General features: G+C 45.7%; 1 protein-coding gene across 6 annotated transcripts in view; it reads left to right on the plus strand.

Annotated features, from left to right (window-relative positions):
• The window catches only part of ASAP1 (ArfGAP with SH3 domain, ankyrin repeat and PH domain 1), a 219,472-nt gene that overhangs the window by 70,539 nt on the left and 125,655 nt on the right, over positions 1-23,278 (plus strand). For 5 of the 6 annotated variants that reach the window (XM_060243208.1, XM_060243205.1, XM_060243209.1 and 2 more), the window contains exon 3: positions 14,229-14,358. In XM_060243208.1, the coding sequence (XP_060099191.1) occupies positions 14,229-14,358 (130 nt within the window). Of the gene's footprint in view, positions 1-12,465; positions 12,675-14,228; positions 14,359-23,278 lie in introns of those variants that run through there. The other variant, XM_060243207.1, reaches the window with a different exon arrangement.

The following is a 23,278-nucleotide window of genomic DNA, read 5'->3' on the forward strand; positions in this document are numbered from 1 at the left end:
CTGAGGCTCCACCCCCAGAAAAGTTTGGGTTAAGTTTGGCAGTTGAATTATAGCAGGGGTGTCAAACTCATTTGTTATGAGGGCCGCATCTGACATAAATGAGACCTTGCTGGGCCAGGCCGTGTGTGCCATAAAATGTAATGCCAGATAGCAGAGATATCAACTTTATAAAGGACACAAACACAAAGAGTTTTTATAAAACAAGCTTAAAACATTAGCACTTGTTCGTCTTAAAGGTGCTTTCTTTGTATCTCTCCCATGCAATCCAGGCTCTCTCAATAGCACAGCGGAGATGCTGAACTAAGCTTCTCTTCTTTCTATTGGCTGAGGCTGCTCCCCCTCCTGGTCCCCTGGGGAAGGAAGGAAAGAGCCAGAGCTTCCTTTGAAGCTAGCTATCCCTTCCTCCCCAAGGGAGGAACCTCATCAGATGGGGAAAATAGAGGCTTTGCTCTGTAGCTCCTGTTCGATTGAGCAAGCCTGCCATAGCAAGCTGTGATGCAGAAGGAAGCAGATGACAACCAGCTGCTCGGGGGCCTGATGGCAGTTCTCAAGGGGCCTGATTCAGCCCCTGGACAGTATGTTTGACACCCCTGAATTATAGGCTGCTAACAGACCGGCACTTTGGGTCGACTCAGAGACGCCTCTGAGATTGACCCAAAAAACCCCTCAAGACAGCAACATCTGCTGCCCGCCCCTGTCCCATACTCACCCTGTCCTCTATGCCAATCCACCCGGCTCAAAATGGCACCACTTCAAGAGTGGTACCTTTTCCCTGGGGCGCCTCTGAGGTTCCTCCCAGCTGTCTGGAAGGCTGGGAAGCACCTGGAGAGCACCCAGGGAGCCGCATGAGCTTTCCTGATGCTCCCTGGGAGCCCACGACCCACCCCTTTCCCCAAGCGCTATCCAGAAGCTCTGGGGCGCTATATTTCCGGCTGGCTTTATTTGGGGCAGCTTCAAGCCGCCCCAAACGCGGCCATCTGTTATCACCCATAGTGTTGCAAATATCTTAAAAATGCAACACGGCATATTCCTTTGCTTTGAAAGGGACGAAACTGTTAAAAACCTGCCATTAATCCTCCTCCCTCCATTGTATGGGAAAGGAAAGGTCCCCTGCGCAAGCACCAGTTGTTTCCGACTCTGTGGTGACGTTGCTTTCACAACATTTTCATGGCAGACTTTTTACGGGGTGGCTCGCCATTGCCTTCCCCAGTCCTCTACGCTTTCCCGCCAGCAAGCTGGGTACTCATTTTACCAATCTTGGAAGGATGGAAGGCTGAGTCAACCTTGAGCCGGCTACCTGAAAACCCAGCTTCCACCCATGGATTGAACTCAGGTCGTGAGCAGAGCTTAGGACTGCAGTACTGCAGCTTTAACACTCTGCGCCATGGGTCTCTTAAGGTGGAAGGAAAGGAAAGGTCCCGTGTGCGAGCACTAGTCGTTTCCAACTCTGGAGTGATGTTGTTTTCACAATGTTTTCACGGCAGACTTTTTACGGGGTGGTTTGCCATTGCCTTCCCCAGTCATCTATACTTTCCCCCCAGCAAGCTGGGGACTCATTTTACTGACCTCAGAAGGATGGAAGGCTGAGTCAACCTCGAGCCGGCTACCTGAAACCCTGGCTTCTGCCGGGGATTGAACTCAGGTCATGAGTAGAGCTTAGGACTGCAGTACTGCAGCTTTAACACTCTGCATCACGGGGCTCTTTGTGCTCCATTGTATGAGAGGTAAAAAAAAGTTATCGGGCAACTGTCTGGAGTGAAGAGAGAAACCAGTCAAGTTAGTGGAAAACTGGTGAGGTGGGGACCTTAATAGCATGTGAGAAGAGGAGGCCTTCCCACCATGGTTGGTGTTAGCATTGTTAGATGAAAGGGGGGGGGGGGAAGCTAGGAAGCCATTCTTTGTGTCATATCCCCACCACCTTTGGGCTAATAACAGCGGGAGAGGAGTTGATTTCGGCTGCAGATACTGGGCAGCTGTGGAACAGTTAAATCTCTCCTCCCTTTGTTTCACTTCCCAATTTAGATTGCAGCCCTGCACAGATAATATCTGGGCACTTTTTAAAACCCCTCGCCAAGGATCTGCAAGGATTGTCTTCTGCAATCAGGCTGCTATATAGGATTGCCAACTCTAGGTTGGGAAATTCCTGGAGATTTGGGCGGTAGAGTCTAGGGTGGGTGCCCATTGCCAGTAATATGACATTAGCTCTTGAGAAATCCTTTATGTAACTGATTTTTGGCAACTACGTTTGGGTTACAATCCACCCAGCATCACTGCTGTGCAGCCTCTGTTCGTTTTAGCGGGGCCGGTTGGGCAATCGCTCGTACTTTCTGACTGACTCCCATCTGGTGAACATCTGCGGGCCTGACAATGCCAACGCACTCTCTCTGGTGCTCTGATGGCCAGAAAATGAGTGTCCGTCATCAGTGTTCCCTCTAAGCTGAGTTAGTGTGAGCTAGCTCACAGTTTTTTAGACTCTGGCTCACACATTTTTGTCTTAGCTCAGAAAAAAATCGCCTCAGAGCAAACTAATTGATGCAGTAGCTCACAACTTTTAAGGCCAGTAGCTCACAAAGTAGAATTTTTGTGCACAAGACTCTTTGCCAGCTCTGGGTTGGGAAATACCTGGAGATTTTGGGGGTGGATCCTGGGGAGGGTGGGGTTTAGTGAGGGGTGGGGCCTCAGCAGGGTATAATACACCCTCCAAAGCAGCCATTTTCTCAAAGGAAACTGATCTTGGGAATCTGGAGATCAGTTGTTGAAGAAGGAGATCTCCAGGTATCACCTGGAGGTTGGCAACCCTAGGGGACCCTCAGGTCCCACTTGGAAGCTGCCATCCCTACAATGTATTAAACAGCATCTCTACTCATTCTTGGTTCCTAAGTGTCCTCTCCCAAAATATTTTTTTTCTGCTTAAAGAGGGGCATTGGGCTATGATACACATTTTGCATACTGCACACTGGATTGTCCTAAAGCACTGTGAATATTTGGGAGCATGGGCAAAAGAAAACACTCAACATTAGAATAAATGTCAGATGTTTGAGAGCTGCAAGACATGAGTGTCAGATGTTTGAGAGCTGCAGGATGAGGGCAGGGACGGTGGCTCAGTGGTAGAGCATCTGCTTGGGAAGCAGAAGGTCCCAGGTTCAATCCCCGGCATCCCCAAAAAAAGGGTCCAGGCAAATAGGTGTGAAAAACCTCAGCTTGAGACTCTGGAGAGCCGCTGCCAGTCTGAGAAGACAATACTGACTTTGATGGACCAAAAGGTCTGATTTAGTATAAGGCAGCTTCATATGTTCATTGACGGACAGATGGGAGGAAGGGAGGGAGGGAGGGAGGAAGGAAAATAGATGAGGAAGGGAGAGGTGGAAAGCAACTTTAACTTTAAACGCATTCTCCAAGCTGCTCCCAAGCCACTGTTAGGCCCCCTCTGTTAGAGATGGTATGGGGCAGCTGTTGAAAATAGCACTCCTAGCAACAGGATATGAGGCTCATATCTTGATATGGTTGAGTTTATGGGGAAATTTGGGGAGAAAAAAGCCATGAGAATATCCTTTCTCAGCCTGTGATGACTATTTCCATGCTAAGGGCTGTTGGCTATTCCAAATTAATATGAATAAACAAGGGTGAGATTTTAAGCATGTGGTGTGAGCAAAAAGTTAAAAGGTTGCCAGTTCTGGGTTGGGGAATTTCTAGATAATTCCTAGATTCAAATTCACTAGCATTAGAGGACATTGGGGTAGAAGCTTTTGGGAGTCAAAGTTCTCTCCATTAGATAGCTTTGTCTTGTTGGTATCGAAGTTGCTTCTGGATTCAAACATGGCAGATGGCAAACTTCAGTAGGTTTGTGAGCTCTGGGGTTGGGAAATACCAGGATATTCTGGGGGGTGGAGCCTGAGAAAGGTGGGGTCTGGTTAGGTGGCAGCAGAGATCAGTTCACCTGGAGAAAAATGGAAGGTGGATTCTGTGGCATTATACCCTGCTGAAGGCCCTTCGCTCCCCAATGTAATAGGTGAAAAGAGAAAAGGGTTCACATGGTAGAAACTATAAAAGCTTCAGAAATTTCCCATACTCTTACTGTCTCCTTAGAACGCCAAAAGGGCTGTTCTGGGGAGGCCAGCCATCTTGGTTAAAGATCTTTAACAAAGGTTGGTTGATAGAGTGTAGAGAAGAGCAAGAATGAGAGCTTAGAAGCTTAGCTTTTAAAATGCTTCAAAGACTTAGCTTCTGGCAGGTACAGAAATGTACTAGATATTCTTGCTAACAAAAGTAGAGTCTGTAAGTTTGTTATCTGTAACTGGAAATGTTTGCCTGTTCCTATAAGTAGATGGAATACCAGTGCTGGATTAAACCCTGTGGAGGCCCCTAGGCAGTCAAAATCTCGGTGCCGGGGCCTTGCAAATTATCTCATGGCCCATGGCCACCGCTGCAGCCTGCAGGCACCTTCTTAAAAGCCCCCTTTACTAAGCTGCGGGGGAGAGGCAGTGAAAGGCTAACTTGGCGAAGACACTAGCAGCAGCCACACAAGGCAAGTCGGGCAAAGGGCAGCTCAGTTGCTGGCTGCGGGTGCAGGCTGGGAGGGCTGCAAGCAGGAGGAAAATGGGGGGAAAGCCAGCCCGGGGCCCCTAAAGGTATGGGGGCCCATAGACCAATGTCTACTTGGCCTAACTGTTAATCCAGCCCTGTGGAATACTAAGAAAAATAAAGGGTTATCCATTGTTTATGGAAAGTGTTTCTGGGTCTCATGTATTTGATGCTGGGATAAAGCCACAGATTTCACTCTTCAAAACAGCCATTGTTTTCTTCAGGGGAACTGGTCTTGGCCTTCTGGAGATCAATAGTGGATCTCCAGGTGCCACCCTGGAGGTTGGCAACCCAGGCAATTGACAAAGTGAGCTCCAGCTCACAAAAAGCCCACAGGCAATAACTCCGGCAGCACGGACTAATGCAGCTCCCATTTTGGAACGGAGTCTGACTGCTAGTGTGGAACAGTGGTTAGAGTAAAGGACTAGGATCCGGGAGTCTCAAGTTCAAATCCTCATTCATGTAATGGGAGGTCACTGTGCGACCTTGGACCAGTCACACTCTTTCAGACTAACCTTCCTCACAAGGTTGTTGTGAGGAAAAAACGGAAGAGTAAAGAATGGAGTAGGCTGTTCTGGGCCCCTACTGGGAAGAAAAGTGGGTTGTTATAATTAAAGTACATGTTTTGTTGTTCAGCCGCACAGTCGAGTCCGACTCTTTGCGACCCCATGGACAAAGTCGCGCCAGGCCCTCCTGCCTTCCGCCATCCTCCGAAGTCTGCTCAAATTCATAAAGTACATATATAAGTACATATTTTTTCAAACTGGTACCTTCTATGGGTGAGGAACCCTGCACCTAATTGCATAGCTTAGAGGTGCTGCAGTAAAAAGGGCTTTCAAATTAATACCGCAAAGAGCTACTGCAGCTGAATCTAAAACCAGCTTGACTTTTACCTAGATTCTTTCAATCCTTGTAGCTCAGCTTAGCGAGGTTAGAGATCTGGCGGAATGACTTTGAGCATGAGGGGTTTTTAAGGACTTTTTTTTAAAACACCCAGTAATTCAACAATAAAGGATAGGAACAAATCTGCAAAGCAAATGTGGGTCAGGCTCCTTTTCTTTTTTAAAAAAAAAAAATGTGGTGTGACTAGTGGAGGGGGGGCGGGGGGAGAGAACTAAAACAGAAAAACAATCTCTTGGTCTTTTTCTTCTGAAAGAATGTACCAGTAGGCTGCCTTCCGTAAGCGCTGACCCCAGGCCAAGATTTTTTTAAAACACTGCTGAGTACGGATCTAGTTCTCTGCCCTCCTCCTGGCATGATCCCTTTTTTTTCTTAAAAAACCAAAGCAGAACAAAGGGATCTAATTGTTCACAATAAAAAGGAAAAGCCAGTACCTTCTCCCGCTTTCTCTTGGCACTGACAGAAAGATATATCTATTGTCTTGCTCCTGGGCCAGATTAAACCCAAACACTGACATTTCCACAATCCTTTCCTTTTCCTAACAACAGGAGAGAAGGCTAAAATTGTATTCTTTGCCCCGTACTCTTGCTGCCCCAAATCCGTTACAAGAATGGCAGTATCTCGTTTTTGATAGGCTGGGAAGGGAGATGTTCTAGAACTAGGGTTTCCAGTTCTGGGTTGGGAAATACCTAGAGATTTTGAGGGGGCGGGGAGTAGGGTTGCCAAGTCCCATTCAAGAAATATCTGGGGACTTTGGGGGTGGAGCCAGGAGACATTAGGGCTGGAGCCAAGATCAAGGCTATGACAAGCATAATTGAACTCCAAAGGGAGTTCTGGCCGTCACATTTAAAGGGACGGCACACCTTTTCAATTCCTTCCTTCCATAGGAAATAATGAAGGATAGGGGCGCCTTCTTTTGGGGCTCATAGAATTGGACCCCCTGGTCCAATCTTTTTGAAACTTGGGGGGTGTTTTGGGGAGAGGCACTAGATGCTATACTGAAAATTTGGTGCCTCTACACCAAAAACAGCCCCCCCCCCCCAGAGCCCCAGATACCCGTGGATCAATTCCCCATTATTTTCTATGGGAATAAATCTCCATAGGGAATAATAGAGTTCCCAGCAGATATTTCCTTCCCCTCCCCCCGCTTTCTGATGACCCTGAAGCGGGGGGAGGGCTTCCAAACCGGGGGATCCCCTGCCCCCACCTGAGGATTGGCAACCCTAGGGAGGAGCCTGAGAAGGGTGCCCCGTGAGGAGGGGAGGAACTTCAGTGCAGTATAATGCCATAGAGACCATCTTCCAAAGTGGCTATTTTCTCCAGGTGAACTGATCTGTCACCCGGAGATCAGCTGTAATAGTGGGGTGTCTCCAGCCACCACCTGGAGGGTGGCAACCCCATCCAGAACTACAATTGCTCTCTAGACTACAGAGATTTTTTTTTTTTTTATTTATTTATTCGGGATTTATATCCCGCCCTTCCCAGGAGTGGCTCAGGGCGGAGATCACTTCCCCGAAGGAAACAGCTGCTTTGGGGAATGGAGAACCTGGAAATCTTACAGTCATGTTCTAAACCTTGTTGGTCTTCTGTGAATGTATTGTAAAGATTGGGTTCCAGTGATAAATAAGCCTGAAGAAAGATGGATGAAACGTCTTGATATCTAGAACAGACGTCTTTGGAAGGGCTTCCTTTAATTCTATGAACTAAATACTGGAATATTGTTACTCCTTTGTGATTGGAAAGACTGTTTTTGAACTGTCTTTTGTGAATGTCTTTTTGCTGCATGCTCTTGTCTAATTGAAGTTCTATGTGCAAGCTCTGTCAAAACACCACTGACCTATACATTACACTGTCTTCTTGTTTAAAATTTATGCTGTCTCTTAGCGGCTTGTGGAGGGTGGCAACCCCATCCAGAACTACAATTGATCTCTAGACTACAGAGATCACTTCCCCAGAGGAAACAGCTGTTTTGGGGGATAGATTCTATGGCATCATATCTTATTGTTGTCCTTCCCCTCCCGAACGGGAACCCATCTTTCTAGCAGCTCTCTGAAGTCTTTCCTAATACCCATGATCCTTTAACTGAAGGTGCCAAGGGGAGAAGTGTCCGAGGTAGAACAGTTGCGTAGAATGCAGAGGGTCCCAGGTTCCATCTCCAGATTTGGCAGTAGGTGACACTATATGAAAGACTTCTACCTGGGAACTGCTGCCAGTCCGAGTAGACAATACTGACCTTGATGGACTAAAGCAGCGGTTCCCAACCTTTTTGGCACCAGGGACCGGTTTTGTGGAAGACAGTTTTTCCACGGACCCGGGGTGTGTGTGTGTGATACAATTGTGCACTTTATTTTGGTGTGGTGGTTAAGTGTGCGGACTCTTATCTGGGGGAACCGGGTTTGATTCCCCACTTGCAGCTGCGGGAATGGCCTTGGGACAGCCATAGCTCTTGCAAGAGTTGTCCTTGAAAGGGCAGCTTCTGTAAGAGCTCTCTCAGCCTCCCCCACCTCACAGGGTGTCTGTTGTGGGGTAGGAAGGTAAAGGTGATTATAAGCCACTCTGAGATTCGGAGTGGAGAGCAGGATATAAATCCAGTGTCGTCGTCGTCTTCTTCTTTTTCTCCTCCTCCTCCTTCTTCTTCTTATTACTACTTCATTGTAATATATAGTTAAATAATTATACAACACACAGCCTGGTTGCTAACAGGCCACAGACTGGTACCGGTCCACTGCCTGGGGGTTGGGGACCCCTGGACTAAAGGTCTGATTCTGTATTAGGCAGGAAAGGATGAGTCTTGAGACTACCAGTGTTATGAGCCCTGATGAGGGGGAGCTGGAAGGGTCAACAGACCTGGAAGAGTTGCCAGCCAGCTCCTCAGCCGAAGGGCAGCTGGCCCATCAATCACTCTCCCCACATTCCAGGCACCAGTGTCAGCTGTTGACAATCAATCTCCTCCAAGCTCTCCCCCTCCCATCTCAAGAGTTCGAAGCAGGCTCCAGAAAGAACTTTCAGAGCAAAGACATGAGGCATGCCTATGCTTCAGATATCTCAGCCCTGAGTTCTAGCAAAGTCGCTGCCACCCAGGGAGCAGGCTGATTGAGGCTCTCATATAACTCCCACCCAGGACCTGGTAACCTTGTGGTAGCAACAAGTCTATTCTCTGGCTTGCATCCACGCTCCTTCCTGCTCCTGACCTGCTTGAATTCCTTGGCACTCTGATCCTTTGGCTTTTGGCCACTGACTTCTGATTCTGGTTTGCAATTTTGCTTTGGTGACTTGGCCCCTGCTTGACTTCCTGGACTTTGACCTTGGACTGGCTTGGACTGCCTGCGCCCTGAGAGCGTGACGACCTGCGTATATCTATAACGGCTCCCACTTGTTGTCATAGGTTCTTTCAAAAGGTGAGGGGGGAAGTACTATGTTCAAACTAGGTTTGCAGGTCTCCCCTGGCCACCAATGCAGAAGGGTGGGAGGTAGGGTTGCCAGCTCCAGCTTGGGAAACTCCTAGAGATTTGGGGATGAAGCCTGGGGAGGGCAGGGACCTCAGTGGGGTGCAGTGCCCCAGAGCCCACCCTCCAAAGCATCCATGTCCTCCAGTGGAACTGTAGTCTAGAGATGACCTGTAATTCCAGGGGATCCCCAGGAAGCTGGCATCCCTACTTTAGAAGGCAATGCAAACATTTTAATCAGTTTTAAAAGTTGATTGTCATTTATAATGTAACCCGCCTTGAGCCTGTTCTACGGGAAGGGTGGACTAAAAATAGAATAAAATAAATAACTAAATACATTAAAAAGGTAAAGGTAGTCCCCTGTGCAAGCACCAGTTGTTTCCGGCTCTGGGGTGACGGCGCATCACGACGTTTTCACGGCAGACTTTTCACGGGGTGGTTTGCCATTGCCTTCCCCAGTCCTCTACACTTTCTCCCCAGCAAGCTGGGTACTCATTTTACCGACCTCGGAAGGATGGAAGGCTGCGTCAACCTTGAGCCAGCTACCTGAACCCAGCTTCCGCTGGGATCGAACTCAGGTTGTAAGCAGAGCTTAGGACTGCAGTACTGCAGCTTTACCACTCTGCGCCATGTATGTATGTATGTATCAGTGCTCCCTCTAAGCTGAGTTAGCATGAGCTAGTTCACAGATTTTTAGCCTCCAGCTCACACCTTTTTGTCTTAGCTCAGGAAAATTGACTCCAGAGCATAATAATTTATGCAGCAGCTCTAGGGTTGCCAAGTCCAATTAAAGAAAAATCTGGGGACTTTGGGGGTGGAGCCAGGAACAAGGGTGTGACAAGCATAATTGAACTCCAAGGGAGTTCTGCCCATCACATTTAAAGGGACAGCACACCTTTTAAAATTCCTTTCTTCCATAGGAAATAATTAAGGATAGGGGCACCATCTTTTGGGGCTCATAGAATTGGACCCTCTGGGGGGTATTTTGGGGAGAGGCACTAGATGCTATACTAAAAATTTGGTGCCTCTACCTCAAAAAATAGCCCCCCCAGAGCCCTCAATACCCACGGATCAATTCCCCATTATTCCCTATGGGAATCGTTCTCCATAGGGAATAATAGAGTGCCCAGTAGACATTTCCCTCCCCCCCCAAGCTTTCTAAAGGGGGGGAGGGCCTCCAAACCAGGGAATTCCCTGCCCCCTCCCTCTCTCACACACACAAATACTTACTAGATCTTCTTCCTGCAGAACTCTACTTGCTGTGAAAACGAAAGCAAAAGAAAGGGAGGGGCCGTTCTCCATGGAAACTATTACTGACCCTTTCCAATGAAGCCCTTCCTGTTTCCTGCGCAGCCTTAAAGGCACACATTTTACAAATGGATCAGGAGCTCTACAACTACATGATGCCTACAGGCATGTTCTCCCCCCCTCCCCCACTTCTGATTTTTGGAGAGCGGGGGAGGAGGCTGCAAATTCAGGGGTTTCCCGCCCTGGAGTTGGGAAGCCTAAGCAGCTCACAACTTTAATGGCAGTAGCTCACAAAGTAGAATTTTTGCTCACAAGACTCTGCAGCTTAGAGGGAACATTGGTATGTATGCATAAATGTATGTTTTATTTGTGAGGATTTGGGGAGGGGGTCTGGAGAGGACAGGGACCTTAGTGGGTTACACAATGCCATACAGTCCACCTTCCATAGCATCCCTTTTCTCCAGAGGAATTGATCTCTTTAGTCCAGACTCTCAGCAGGGTCATATGTCAAAAAGTTCACCTTCCGAAGCAGCTTCACACAGGCTTCTAGTGATACCTGGCAGCGGCACTTGGGTAACTCATTTAACTTCGACCAGAACAGGACTTTTTTTATCATGGCCCCAGCCTGGTAGGATGCTCTTGTCTGCCAAGACACATGCCCTGCGGCTCCTGTAAAACAGAATGAGTCCTTCAGGCATTGCATTAAGTCAGTCTTACTGAGCCTACTATCAGTTTCTCTGATCGTCATGGCAAAGTGCCAGTGTATTCAATTGCTTTATAAACTATGTGTATTTTTAGAACCAAGTCTGAGTCCAGTGGCACCTTTAAGACCAAGAGTTTAACTTTGAGGATACTCAGAATAAAACATACATTTATAACAGGAAGGGCTTCATTGGAAAGGGTCAGTAATAGTTTCATTAGGGTTTGTCGAATCTTTCGGGCTCAAGTGCCGTGTTCTACTGGAGAAAGTTTTCCTTCCAGACATTTCGTTCTCAGCTGCGGAAAACATACATTTATATATACATTTCTCCAGGTATTTTCCCTGGCAATCACTGTTCCCTCTAAGGTGAGTTAGTGTGAGCTAGCTCACAGTTTATTAGCCTCCGGCTCACACAGTTTTGTCTCAACTCAGGAAAAATGGCCCCAGAGCAAACTAATTTATGCAGTAACTCACAACTTTAATGCCAGTAGCTCACAAAGTAGAATTTTTGTTGTGAGGGCCAGATCTGAAATAAATGAGACCTTGTTGGGCTGGGCCGAGCCATTGTGTACCTATTTAAGATTAGGTAGCAGAGATATACATTTTATTAAGAACACAGACAAACGAACGTATATTATTTTAAAAACTTAAAACATGCTTAAAACGTTAGCACTTATTGGTCTTTGTATTTCTCCTATGGGATCCAGGGAACTGGGCAAAGGAAGCTCTGGCTCTTTCCTTCCTTCCCCAGTGGACCAGGAGGAGGAAGAGAGGCTGGGCGCAGTAGCTCTGCTGTGCAATTGAGAGAGCCTGGCAAAGCAGGCTATTCTTCCCCCCTTTCCCCAACGAAGGAGCCTCAGCCAATGGAGAAAATATTTTGCTCTTTCAGATGGCAAACATAAAATGGTTATCCTTACACTGCTCCCCAACTGGAATAAAGATGAAATAAAACTGGAGCAAATATTTCCTCAGTATTGATGGTGGAGTTTTCCTGGTCCCACCTGGAGGTTGGCAACCATATCCTAACCTAGCCAGGTCTTCACCTTCCCTATTTCATAGCGTTGAATCCCGGATTGCTCGCCGGCCAATGGTAACGCCGGTGACAGTGGGAAGGAGGCGAAAGAGCGATAGAACCGCACCTCCCATTCGCCGACTAGATCCCGGAGGGAGGGGGGGGGAGCAAAGAGCGGCGGTGAGAAGCGCGCATGGAATCTGCAGCCCGCGCGCGCGCGAGGGGGAAGTTTTGAGCGAGGTGAGGGGGAAAAGAGCGAAGGCGGCGGGCTGGAGGAGGAAAAGTGTGTACGCACAAAGCGCGTGCGCACATCTACTTCCTTATTTTCCTCACGTGACACGGCAGGGAAAGGGAGGGGGGAGAGAGAGAGAGAGAGACGGGGGGGGGGGTGAATCGGATCCTCTCAGCGGAGCGAGCGCGTGCCGCCTCGCACAAGTTTTAAAAAAAACTGTCACAGTGCGCGAGGGCGCCTCCCCCCTGCCGCGCGTGCGCCCTCTTCTCTCCCTTCCCCGCGCGCGCGCGCGCCTCGCCTGCCCGTGGGTGGCGGCGCGGAGGAGGCGGAGGCGGCTGCAGGAGCCCGCGCGGGAGCGAGCCTGAGCCAGCGGACGGCGGAGGCGCGCGTCCGAGCGGGCAGGCTGAGGGAGCGAGAAGGGAGTCTCGCTGCTGCCCCGGCTCCTGGAATTGCCGCCTTCCTCTTCTTCTTTCTTCTTCTTCCTCCTCTTTCGCCCTCCCTCCCCCCCCTAACTCCGGCTTGGGGGGTGCAGCTGAGGGGGGGCCGCCTGCGCAAGTTAGTACTCTGAGGGGCGGGGGGGGGGAGAGGGTTTTTTTTTTTTTAATGGGAAGGGAGGGAAAGAGTGAGTGGTCCGAGGAGGATTTTTTTTTTTTGGAGGGGGTGGTAGTGAGAGGTCTTTTTTTGCAAATCCACCCTTGCATTTCTCTCAACGCCTGGAGGTTTTTTAAAAAAAATGGGAAGGAAGGGAAAGAGTGAGTGGTCCGAGGAGGATTTTTTTGTGGGGGGGGGGGTGAAGACCAATGTTCCCTCTAAGCTGCAGAGCATTGTGAGCAGAAATTCTACTTTGTGAGCTGCTCGCATTCAAGTGGTGAGCTCCTGCATATATTGTGCTCTGGGGTCATCCTTCCAGAGCTAAGACAAAAAGGTGTGAGCCAGAGGCTAACTAACTGTGAGCTAGCTCGTGCTAACTCAGTTTAGAGGGAACACTGGTGAAGACCTTTTTGGCTCTTTCCCTTTTCCATTTTCAGCTGGGGGGGGAAAGAGAGAGAGACCACAGGCAGAGCAGAAGTGAGGACTTCTTTGCTAGTTGTTTTTTTTTTGGGGGGGGGATTGGCATGGGGGGTGAGGATGCTGCCCTCCCCCTTTGGCCATGGGAAGGGGTCAGGGAAGCCCAGGTTGTAGGCACTTTTCTGTCTCCGCCCCCCCCCCAGGTGTGTGTGTGTGGGGAGGGGGGGGTTTGCAGTGCGGGTGGGATCGGAGTGGGGCTGGTTACTGGCACCCTCACCTGAGAAACGCTGAGGAATTATTTTCTCCTAATTCTTCTTTCCCACACGCACATTTCTTTTTCTGCCAGGGAGGCACAAGAACTAGTCAGAATGTTGCTTTAGAAAAACCTGGGAGGGTGTGTGTGTGAAAAAGCAGGTATTCCGCAGTTCCTAGGGGGGAGGGTTTAAGGTACTGGAGACGCCCCCTCTAATAAAAGGGTGGTTTTTGGAGGGGGTCTTGGAGGAATGTATCTGAGGATTCTCTTCTTTAAATATCTGTTGGGGAGGGGGGAAAGAGTCTGTCCTGGATGTCCGTGCCTCCAATTCCTTGATCAAGAGGGTCCAGGATGATGTAAAGCTGGAGACCATGGTGGGGGGGACACACGGAATGGAGACTTGGATAGGCAGTGGTGGAGGAAGAGGATGCCCTCTTTTATTTAAAGAAGGGATCCAAGGTGGGGCAAGGACAGAGCCTGTGAGGGATGTTCCTTTCCCTCCTTCAAGGAGAAATGAGCTTGAGCTGCAAGGCTCTAAGGTGGAAATGGTCACCCATCCGCCCCACACAGCCTTCTGCCAAAAGAAGAGCAGGGGAGCCTAATAATTCATTGGGGCTGAACCAGCCCAGTGAAGACATCTGCCTGCTGCGGGATCTGAAGGGCATCTCCCGTTCTCCTTCATTCCCAGCCAGGGTGCCGGAGTGGTTAGGAGACAAACTGGGTGCAGAACGAAGAAATATATTCTCATGACACTCCTCCCTCCCCTAAAGCGTCTGGGTGCCATGCCTTGTCTTTAATACTCCGTCTCTCCTCTTCTTTCTCCGTGATTGTCTTTCTCCGCTGGGCAGGATCATGCCGGACCAGATCACTGTGTCGGAGTTTATTTCTGAGACCACAGAGGATTACAACTCTCCAACAACATCCAGCTTTACTACCCGGCTACAGAACTGCAGGAATACCGTCACGCTGCTAGAAGAGGTAACTAAACGCTTGTCACCTCTGCTGTTTATATGTTGGTAGGGGCAACTGATGTAATGGCCAACCTTTTAAATATCTGTAGCATCATTCTCGCAGATAATTAGCGTATATAATTCTCACTCTTTATGTTTCTGAGCTCATAGGGGGTTTGATTGTTAAATGAGTGTTTTGTCTGTGCCCTTTTGCTCATGTTGTCTTCATGGTAATAGCAGATGCGGCAGAAGCAGAAATGTTTGGTGATGTATTTATAAAGGAAAAGGTTATATAGAGTAGCAGAGCATAATGAAGCAATAGGAAATTAAGCGGCAAAGCCTTGGAGATCACTTACAAATGGTATGCTGTGGTAGAGGAACTGATCACTGGGTGGAGGATGATACTGAGTAAGTGAGGAAGGCAATTCTCAGTGATGCAATGATGCTGGCTATTTGTAGCATTGATCAACTTAGTCTGATTACTTTCTTCTTTCTGAATGATAGCAGTTAAGTATCATTATTCTGAATCAGGAACAGACATGCAGATACTTGATGCTGTGTTTGTGTGTGTATATATGGATACGATGTGGGATGGATTGTGACAGAATAAACTAGTATTTTCAGCGTTGCATTTATTGTAATGGTTAGACGTTTACAGAAATTATTAAACTGATATTAAAAACCTTAAGGATTGGGCATATTGTTATTCATACCATCTCTACATGAATCCTTATATGATGCTGCATTTCTGGTATTCATTGCGTCATCTTCACTTGAAACTAATAGTATAATGGTGTCCTTGCAGTTTATTATAGGGCAGGTATTTCTGAGAGTTTTTTATTTATCTGCACAGTGAAGTTTTAAATAGGCTTTTCCTTTGTTTTGTTTAGGAGAAGCATAAAACAACATTCTAAAAGATTTGCTTTATTTGCCTTCCCATTAAAGGTAGTTCTCGTATATTGACAACGTCAGTACTTCTAAGTAATTAGATAATAGAATAGGAGGATTAGGTCAGTTGTGTGTGGAAAATCTCATTTGGTTTTGGAGTGCCATTAATTCAGACTTTCAGTTTGCCACGCTCCTGAGATGAGGGGCACTTGTCCCTGCATGCACACCGTGGTGTCCACATGTCTCTAGCTGTCCTTGCAGTCAGCCCAGTACTGCTGCCGGTTGTCAGCTGGCTCAAGAATGCAGCCAGCTCTTCATTCAGTCCTGACTTCCTTTTGCCTCAGGGGTTACTGGCTCTTTAATTCCAGATTGCTCTTTACAGAAGAGCATGTGTACAACCTGGCATGACAGCGTCCAATCTCAACTGTTCTATCTTTCAGACTTGATTTTGCCTAAACATCTAATTATCCCTCTAAAGAAGGAAGTCAGAGCTACTCTTGCAGCCTGACATAGAAACTTGTTAATTTTATAAAGAAACTATTAAAAATGTTAAGCCCCCCCCCCAAAAAAGCTCTGTTAATCTACAGAAGAAGGACTAGACAAATCAAGACCAGTTCAGTGCTTCCAAAACCCACTTAATCCTATTCTTCAGTTAGTCTTTTGAATCAGCATTCTGCTTTTCATTAAGTCTATGAGAGAAATCAGAACATTGTTTTCATATTTATTTTTAATGCTAAAAAGGCATTGGAGAAATGTGAATTCCTTGTTTTCATGTCATAACTAACGGAATGAATTCTTAGCGGGGACAAGAGGCAATAAACTTTATTACGCTTATTGATTATGGTGTCCTTCTCTCCCCCTCCCCCCCAAAGTAAGCCAGATTGCTTGATTTTGTACTGATGTCCTTGTGACTTTATATAATATTAACTACTGCATTTTAGTTTGCTGGAGGAAAGAGAATCCTAGGGATGGTCTTCTAGTGATTGTATTAAGTGAAAAGGTTGAAGTAGATATTTGTACTGAGTGGCTGAAGCAAATAAATTGTCCCCCTGTGGCAAGCTTTTAAAAGAGGGTCTAATAAAAAAGTACCGGTATCTTATTTAGAAAGGAAACATTAGAAACAGAGAGCCTGAAGTGCTCTTAAATTACAAACTGAAATTGTACTTGAGAAAATTAAATGCAGTTCTAGTTCTTCTCTCTCTTTATATGTGATCACGTAACACAGGTCAGCAAAAGGTCACATTTTAAAATCAACTAGACTCCCCCCACCCCGTATGCTCCTCTTTGCATTCTATGGAGTATATTAATTCAGGGCATCACAAATCCCAAGTGCCAGGTCATTGTTCCTCCTAGTATTTTCAGCAATGGTTTTGTTGTAGTGACTGGCAGAATTCTTGGTAGAAGTACAAAGTGTTGAATCTAACCAGTTTCTCCTCAGGTTAAAATGGAATGAAAGAGTCTGATTCAGGGGTGGCCAAACTTTGGCTTGGGAGCCACATGTGGCTCTTTCATGCATATTGTGTGGCTCTCAGAGGTCAAGGTGGAACCTAATGCACACATACTCTCAAGTAAGCATGCTTAGCATCAGGACCTCAGTCAGCCTCTGAGTGCTGACCCATAAGTAGGTGACTGTTTTTGCTGTGTATGAAACATAGAAGGAAGAGGAAATAGGCAGGCTTGCAAGCTCTTCTCCTCCACCACAGAGGTTGCCCGGAGACCTAGTGGGGAAAGAAACCACAAGAACTGTGGGAGCCACTGGAAGGAGGGATGGAATTAAAGAGGGCAGTGAGGGTTCTTCCTTAGTTTCATAGCTCTTGTAGGAGCTGTATTTACTAACCTTGGTGTCAAGGCAAAGAGAGATGAATAATGATACAAACAGTGGTCAGTGATTTATATGGTACATGTGTCTTGCCTTTTCACACTGGTGCCAAAAAATAATTCCCTAACCTTTCCCTATGCTGGTCTTATGGGGACTGTTATTCCCAGCTTTTGTTTTGGTTTTTTTTTTTTTAAAAAGTCTTTGTAACATGGTTTTGTTGTAAAATGAATACATTTTTCTTCTTTGTGCAGAGAAAGAAGAGTTTTAATAAAGATGTGTGTAATATTTGTTCATGTCTTGCGGCTCTCAAACATCTGACTTTTATTCTGCGTGGCTCTTATGTTAAATAAGTTTGGCCATCCCTGGTCTGACTTGACCACCAAAAAGGGTGTCCAAGATCATGGGGCCAGCATGGACAGAAACTGTGGAAATGGGGGTTGCCGTAAGGAGGGAAATCAACCAAGACTGAGTGCAAAAGCTGGCTCAGTCCAACCCGAAGCTTGTTTATAATTTCACATCAGAATGTTTTGTATGACGTAAAAATGAAGTTCTTGTCATTGCTTGTTTATATGTCAACTTAGCTTTACAATGTTCAGTAATAAATTCATTGCTTAACCAGTTGCTTTGTATGCTGGCTCTGATGTGCAATTAAATGGAACTTGCTTGTTTATTTATCTAGTAGGCTTATATTCTGCCCTTTCTCCTAATGGGCTCAAGGTGGATCACAACACAAACTGAACAACAATAAAAACCTACAATTTTAAGTTTAAAACAATGCAATAAAATTGGCAAACAAAGAACAATAAAACAAAGTTAGGTGCATCACAGGCGGGAAGTGCACAAAATGAAGCAATTTTTGGCCCTAAAAGAAAAGATGGCAATAATAAATAAGATATCCCCCTAGCAAAACATGATGTCACAACAAGGGAGGCCAACTGATGAAATAGTAGCTGGAATAGGATGTCCACCGCTTCAGCCAAAAGCCCAGCAGAATAGCTCTATCTTACAGGCCCTACAAAATGGTAGTAACTCAGATAGGGCCTGGATCTCCATAGGAACTGATTCCACCAGGCAGGGGCCAGAGCAGAGAAAGCCCTGGCCCTGGTCAAGGCAAGATGGATGTCCCTCGGGCCAGGGGTGGTCAAGGAGGTGTTGTGTGGCAGATCACAATGACCTCCAGGGCGTGTAAGGGGAAAGGCGGTCCTCAGATATGTCAGTCCCAGTAATTTAAAGCAGTACGGTAATTTAATTATGAGAAGTTGGGGAGAAGTTAGGCTATAGGTAGAGGTTAGCCTTTTGTTGTGGTGATGCCAACCATGGTAACCCCTTGTATCTGTTTATTTGCTGCAACAATTTTCTTATTGCTTGAATAAAATTGCAAGAAACTGCTAACAGGTTCTTTGTGGTAGCAATAATTAGAAAATATAACCATTAAGATGCAAAACTGAAGGCTGAAAAATAAGTCTGGCTGCTAAATTTTTGTGCCAGCACTTAAAACCAAAGAAAATTAGTCATATCTTATGTTAATAGGAAGGGAAAGCTTATGGGCTTAGTAAAAAAATGCAAATAAAAAAAAAAGTGGACTTAAGTGTTTCTTCAGAGTATCTGGTTTTGTTGGCTTTTTGCTGTTATCTAGTGTCCATGGGCAATGGCCATGGATTGTCGGCTGCAGTTTGCTTTAATGGAGGTAACAAGCCTGAATGGCACAGGAAAATTGCTGAAGTTATTTATCATGTTGTGGGAGGGTTTGTGGCTCAGTGGTAGAGCATCTGCTTGGCTTGCAGAAGGTCCCAGGCTCATTCTCTGTCATTTCCATTAAAAGTGTCAGGTAGTCAGTGATGTGAAAGTTCTTTACCTTAGCTCTAGAGAGCAGCTACCAGTCTAAGTAGACACTGCTCACCTTGATGGACTTGATGGTCTGATTCAGTATAAGTCAGCTTCATGTATATTTTTTTAAATTTGATTTGTATCCTGCTGCCCACACTGATGTGGGGCTCTCAGCAAGTTCCAGCATATAATAAACAGAACATATATAAGATCAGGACTTTTTTTGAGCAGGAACTCACAGACATGCAGTTCCAACTGGCTTGGCACCAGGGGGTGTGGCCTAATAGTCAAATGAGCTCCTGCTGGGCTTTTTCTACAGAAAGCCCTGTATGAAACAATGGTGATGCCAGGGGGTGTGGCCTAAATGCAAATGAGTTCCTGCTGGGCTTTTTCCACCAAAAAAGTGCTGTATAAGATTAAAACATATCAATTAAAACAGTTCCAACAATACAGTTTCTAAGATGGCCCATAGATTTGCTATATAGGCACCAGGGAAAGAGAGGGGAAGGGAGAGATAGAGAATCTGTATAGATGGGAATTTCCCTGACCTCATCCACATGCGCTTATCAGTACATTTCCATCTTATAGGTCCTGCTGAATTATACTAAATCCTTCAGGGCCCAGATCTCAGTGGGAAGCACATTCCATCAAGCTGGAGCCACCAGTGAGAAGGCTCTGGCTCTGGTTGAAGCCAGGTGAATACTCCTTGGTCCCAGGATCATTAGCATTTAGTTATTAGAAGAGCATAATGCTCTTTGGGGGGTGTGCCAGGAGAGATGATCCTGCAAATATGTGGGTCGCAGACCGCATAGGGCTTTAAAGGTTGCAATCAACACCTTGAATACAAAGGCTTTTTTGTAGAAAAAGCCCAACAGGAACTCATTTGCATATTAAGCCACACACCCCTGATGCCAAGCCTGCCGGAACTGCGTTTCTGTGTGTTCCTGCTCAAAAAAAGCCCTGTTGAATACCAACGTTGAGGTCAGGGACCTGATATGAATATCTTCCAGAAGTCTGTGTAGTTCTCAACACTGGAATTTTAAAAACAGAGTATGTATGCCTTAAGTTCTACCCTTAATTATTGCGATATTTTTTGCCTTTCAAAGTATTTCTTTGCTCCTGTGGCTATGTAATGAATAGCACTCACAGTATATTGAATTTTCTTGCGTAGAGGCTAGCACTGATACAGACTGGTTTCTGAGGAGTTTGTACTGCAACCTGATTTTCCTTCTGTTAATGAAGAAGTAACCTCTGTCCATTTGAGTTTTGATTGCTACGGTGGGAAGGTTCAAGAAATATCAGAGTATAGATAACAAGAAATCTTTGATGCAATGTAAACTAAGCTTTGGTACTTTCCATGTCTTTGGAAGTAAGAGGCATAACCATGTAGAGTGAAGTGTTATGGGTGAGAAAGATACTTTATGATGTTTTTTTAGAAAGAATGCAAGGAGTTACTGTCCTAGAGTTTGATACTGAGAACAGAAATGTATCCTATTACAGTGGCTGAAACACCAGTGAAATTTGGATTCTAAGCATTAGACTCTGTCACAGTAAAAATGTGCTAAAAAAGGTAAAGGTAGTCCCCCTTTGCAAGCACCAGTTGTTTCCGACTCTGGGGTGACGTTGCTTTCACGTTTTCACGACAGACTTTTTACAGGGTGGTTTGCCGTTGCTTTCCCCAGTCTACACCCCCCCCCCCCCCAGCAAGCTGGGTACTCATTTTACTGACCTCGGAAGGATGGAAGGCTGAGTCAACCTGGAGCCGGCTACCTGAACCCAGCTTCTGCTGGAATCAAACTCAGGTCATGAGCAGAGTTTAGGATTGCAGGACTGCAGCTTTACCACTCTGCGCCGTGGGGCTCTCCTAAAAATGTGCTACCATGTTGTTATGTACATCTCTTGGTCTTCCTCTACTTATAGCTGGTGTTTGAGCTTAGCCTCCTGAGCCAGTCTTAAAACCACTGAGAGGTTGATACAGGAGGGAATCTCCTCTCATATGACCTCAAACTGATTAAAGATGAGCCAAGGCTGGCAAAATATACATCCTACTATTAAATCTAGTCAGGAGGTGAACAGCTGCATTCTGCAGCTTCTGAATAGCCTTCAAGAGCTACCACCCAGAGAATTCATTATAGTAATCTAGTCGGTAGGCTACATGAGCTTGAATTATGGGAACTGTATTCTGGTCATTAAGGAGAGGTCACAAATAGCTTATTAAATATAAATGATGATGATTATTTTTTTAAAGCTGTTGCAGCTTTGTTTCCAGGTGCAAAAGCATGGTAAGGGAGCTGCTTACCTGATCTATGAATTCTGTCGAGGATAGGTTATGCTGTTCTTGTTCCCCCAGAAAACATGGAGCCTTTTTTCTTACTTAGCTTTTTCTTCCTGATCATTGAGTAAATCTTCCCTCAGTTTTGTCTGCTCCTATAACAACTAAGAGTATTTCTTTTAAAGAAAACACATATGGTATCCTCAAAAGTCTTATGAGCCTCTGGGCTATGGATGCTGCTGAAAGGGTAATGTGTGCTATTTTCATGTAGTATTTTCCCTGCTGTGTTCTAGGACTATTATTTTAAAGAAAAATGTTGCATACTGATTTTTGCAAGCTGAAATAACTGGAATGTTTCTGAATATTGCTCCCTTACTGGTACATTTTAAGATATATTTGGCAAAAATTTTGTTGATCCTTCGATGTTGCAATTAATTCTTTTCATCTTAAAATTATTTTGGAACTTAATGTGGGCCTCTCTGTTATCATAGGTAAATTGGACTAGCAAGGCGGGACCGCCTTTCTCCACATGTTCCCCAGAGAGCACTGTGTTCAGGGACAAAAAATCTACTGTCCATCCCTGGACCAAAGGAGGCTAGGTTGCGTTTGACACGGGCTAGGACCTTCTCGGTGGCAGCACCAGAACTGTGGAATGCTCTCTCGGAGGCCATAAGGGCCCTGTGGGATCTTTCCACTTTCCGCAGGGCCTGTAAGACTGAATTGTTCCAACAGGCCTTTGATGTCTAGCTGGTGTATTGTTGCACTTTGGCTTGGAAATCAGTGTGAGAAGATACCACATTGCCTAGATCAGATCAGATCTCTGAATTTTTTTGAACCTGCAGGAACATCTGGAATTTTGAAATTGAGTAGTGAGCAGAATCCCAAATGGTTGTTGCAGGAGGCAGAGCCAAATGGAATACCTTCCTCCTTAAAACTCCTGGGAAGAAGAAAAGCCCGAAGGGGGAATGGAACTACACCATGACTAAGGAAAGCTCAGGTGCTTCCTTGTCTTTCTGATCCTCTGGTGGGAAGTGCTTTAATTTGGATGAGGGCAGCCAACAATGAGTCCTGCCTCAGAGTCGCCCCATCCAGTTTCGGACAAGCTAAGTGGATGCCAAGGGAAGTACTGGTGGGCACTATGGTGCCCATAAGCACCATGTTGAGGATCCCTGGCATAGACAGACATGTAGTCTTTCCTTTTGTATAAAGCAGGGGTGCTGAACTCAGGGCCATATCTGACATAAATGAGACCTTGTATGCGTATGATAATTCATGATACGTTTATTCAAACTGAGTAGACTTGTGAATAATCATTAACACATAACTTTATATAATGCATATATGTCACAGGTGCAGCTACCTTTTACAGCTGCCTCAGGCAGATTCTACAGAGGGAGGCAATGGAAATCTTTTAAATAAATTACATATTAAAGAGGGTTTTTTTTAAAGTTTTGGGGAATTTAATATGCCAGTATTAAAGTTGGAAATATAGGGTTAAATATGCTTTCTATATTGGAGTAAAGACTGCTATCAACTCAAAATACACAACAGTGCTGGAAATGATGAGCCAGGTGCAGAGATAAAAGCCATGCAAAACAATTGTTTTGTAATGGTAGGCAAACAAAAGTTCTTTTGAGGCTGAAAAAACCTTCAACATTGTCAATATCATGCATTTGACATTACTTTCCAATTATGCTTCATGTTGTTCTGCTTCCAATAAATCATTTTCTGTTTCATTTCAGTGGTTCTCCTTGTGCAAAGTGATGCATACTTGAGGTAGAACATTAAACTGCATGTGAGAATTCAAATTTATAATTATTTAAAACAGTGAATGCCTCCTAGCCGAAGGTACTTGGTAATTTCAAAATCAGATATAAAACAATAGTGCAATACAGTATAGCTAAAACAACAGACAAACCAATTCTAAAATTTCGACAGGAGTAATAAAAACAGCCATGCAGTAGTAAAAGAGCCATGATGCAAAGGTAGCAACAGAATTAAAATTAAGAATTGGAAGCCATCCAAAGCACTAATTAAAATATAAGTTCTCACCAAATGCCCAGGAGAATAAAACATTTTGATGGTGCCTAAAGCTCAGAAGGATCATCTGTCTGTGAATAACCTCAGGGAGGGATTACCATA

This window comes from Heteronotia binoei, chromosome 7, assembly GCF_032191835.1.
Source record: "Heteronotia binoei isolate CCM8104 ecotype False Entrance Well chromosome 7, APGP_CSIRO_Hbin_v1, whole genome shotgun sequence".
NCBI lineage: Eukaryota > Metazoa > Chordata > Lepidosauria > Squamata > Gekkonidae > Heteronotia > Heteronotia binoei.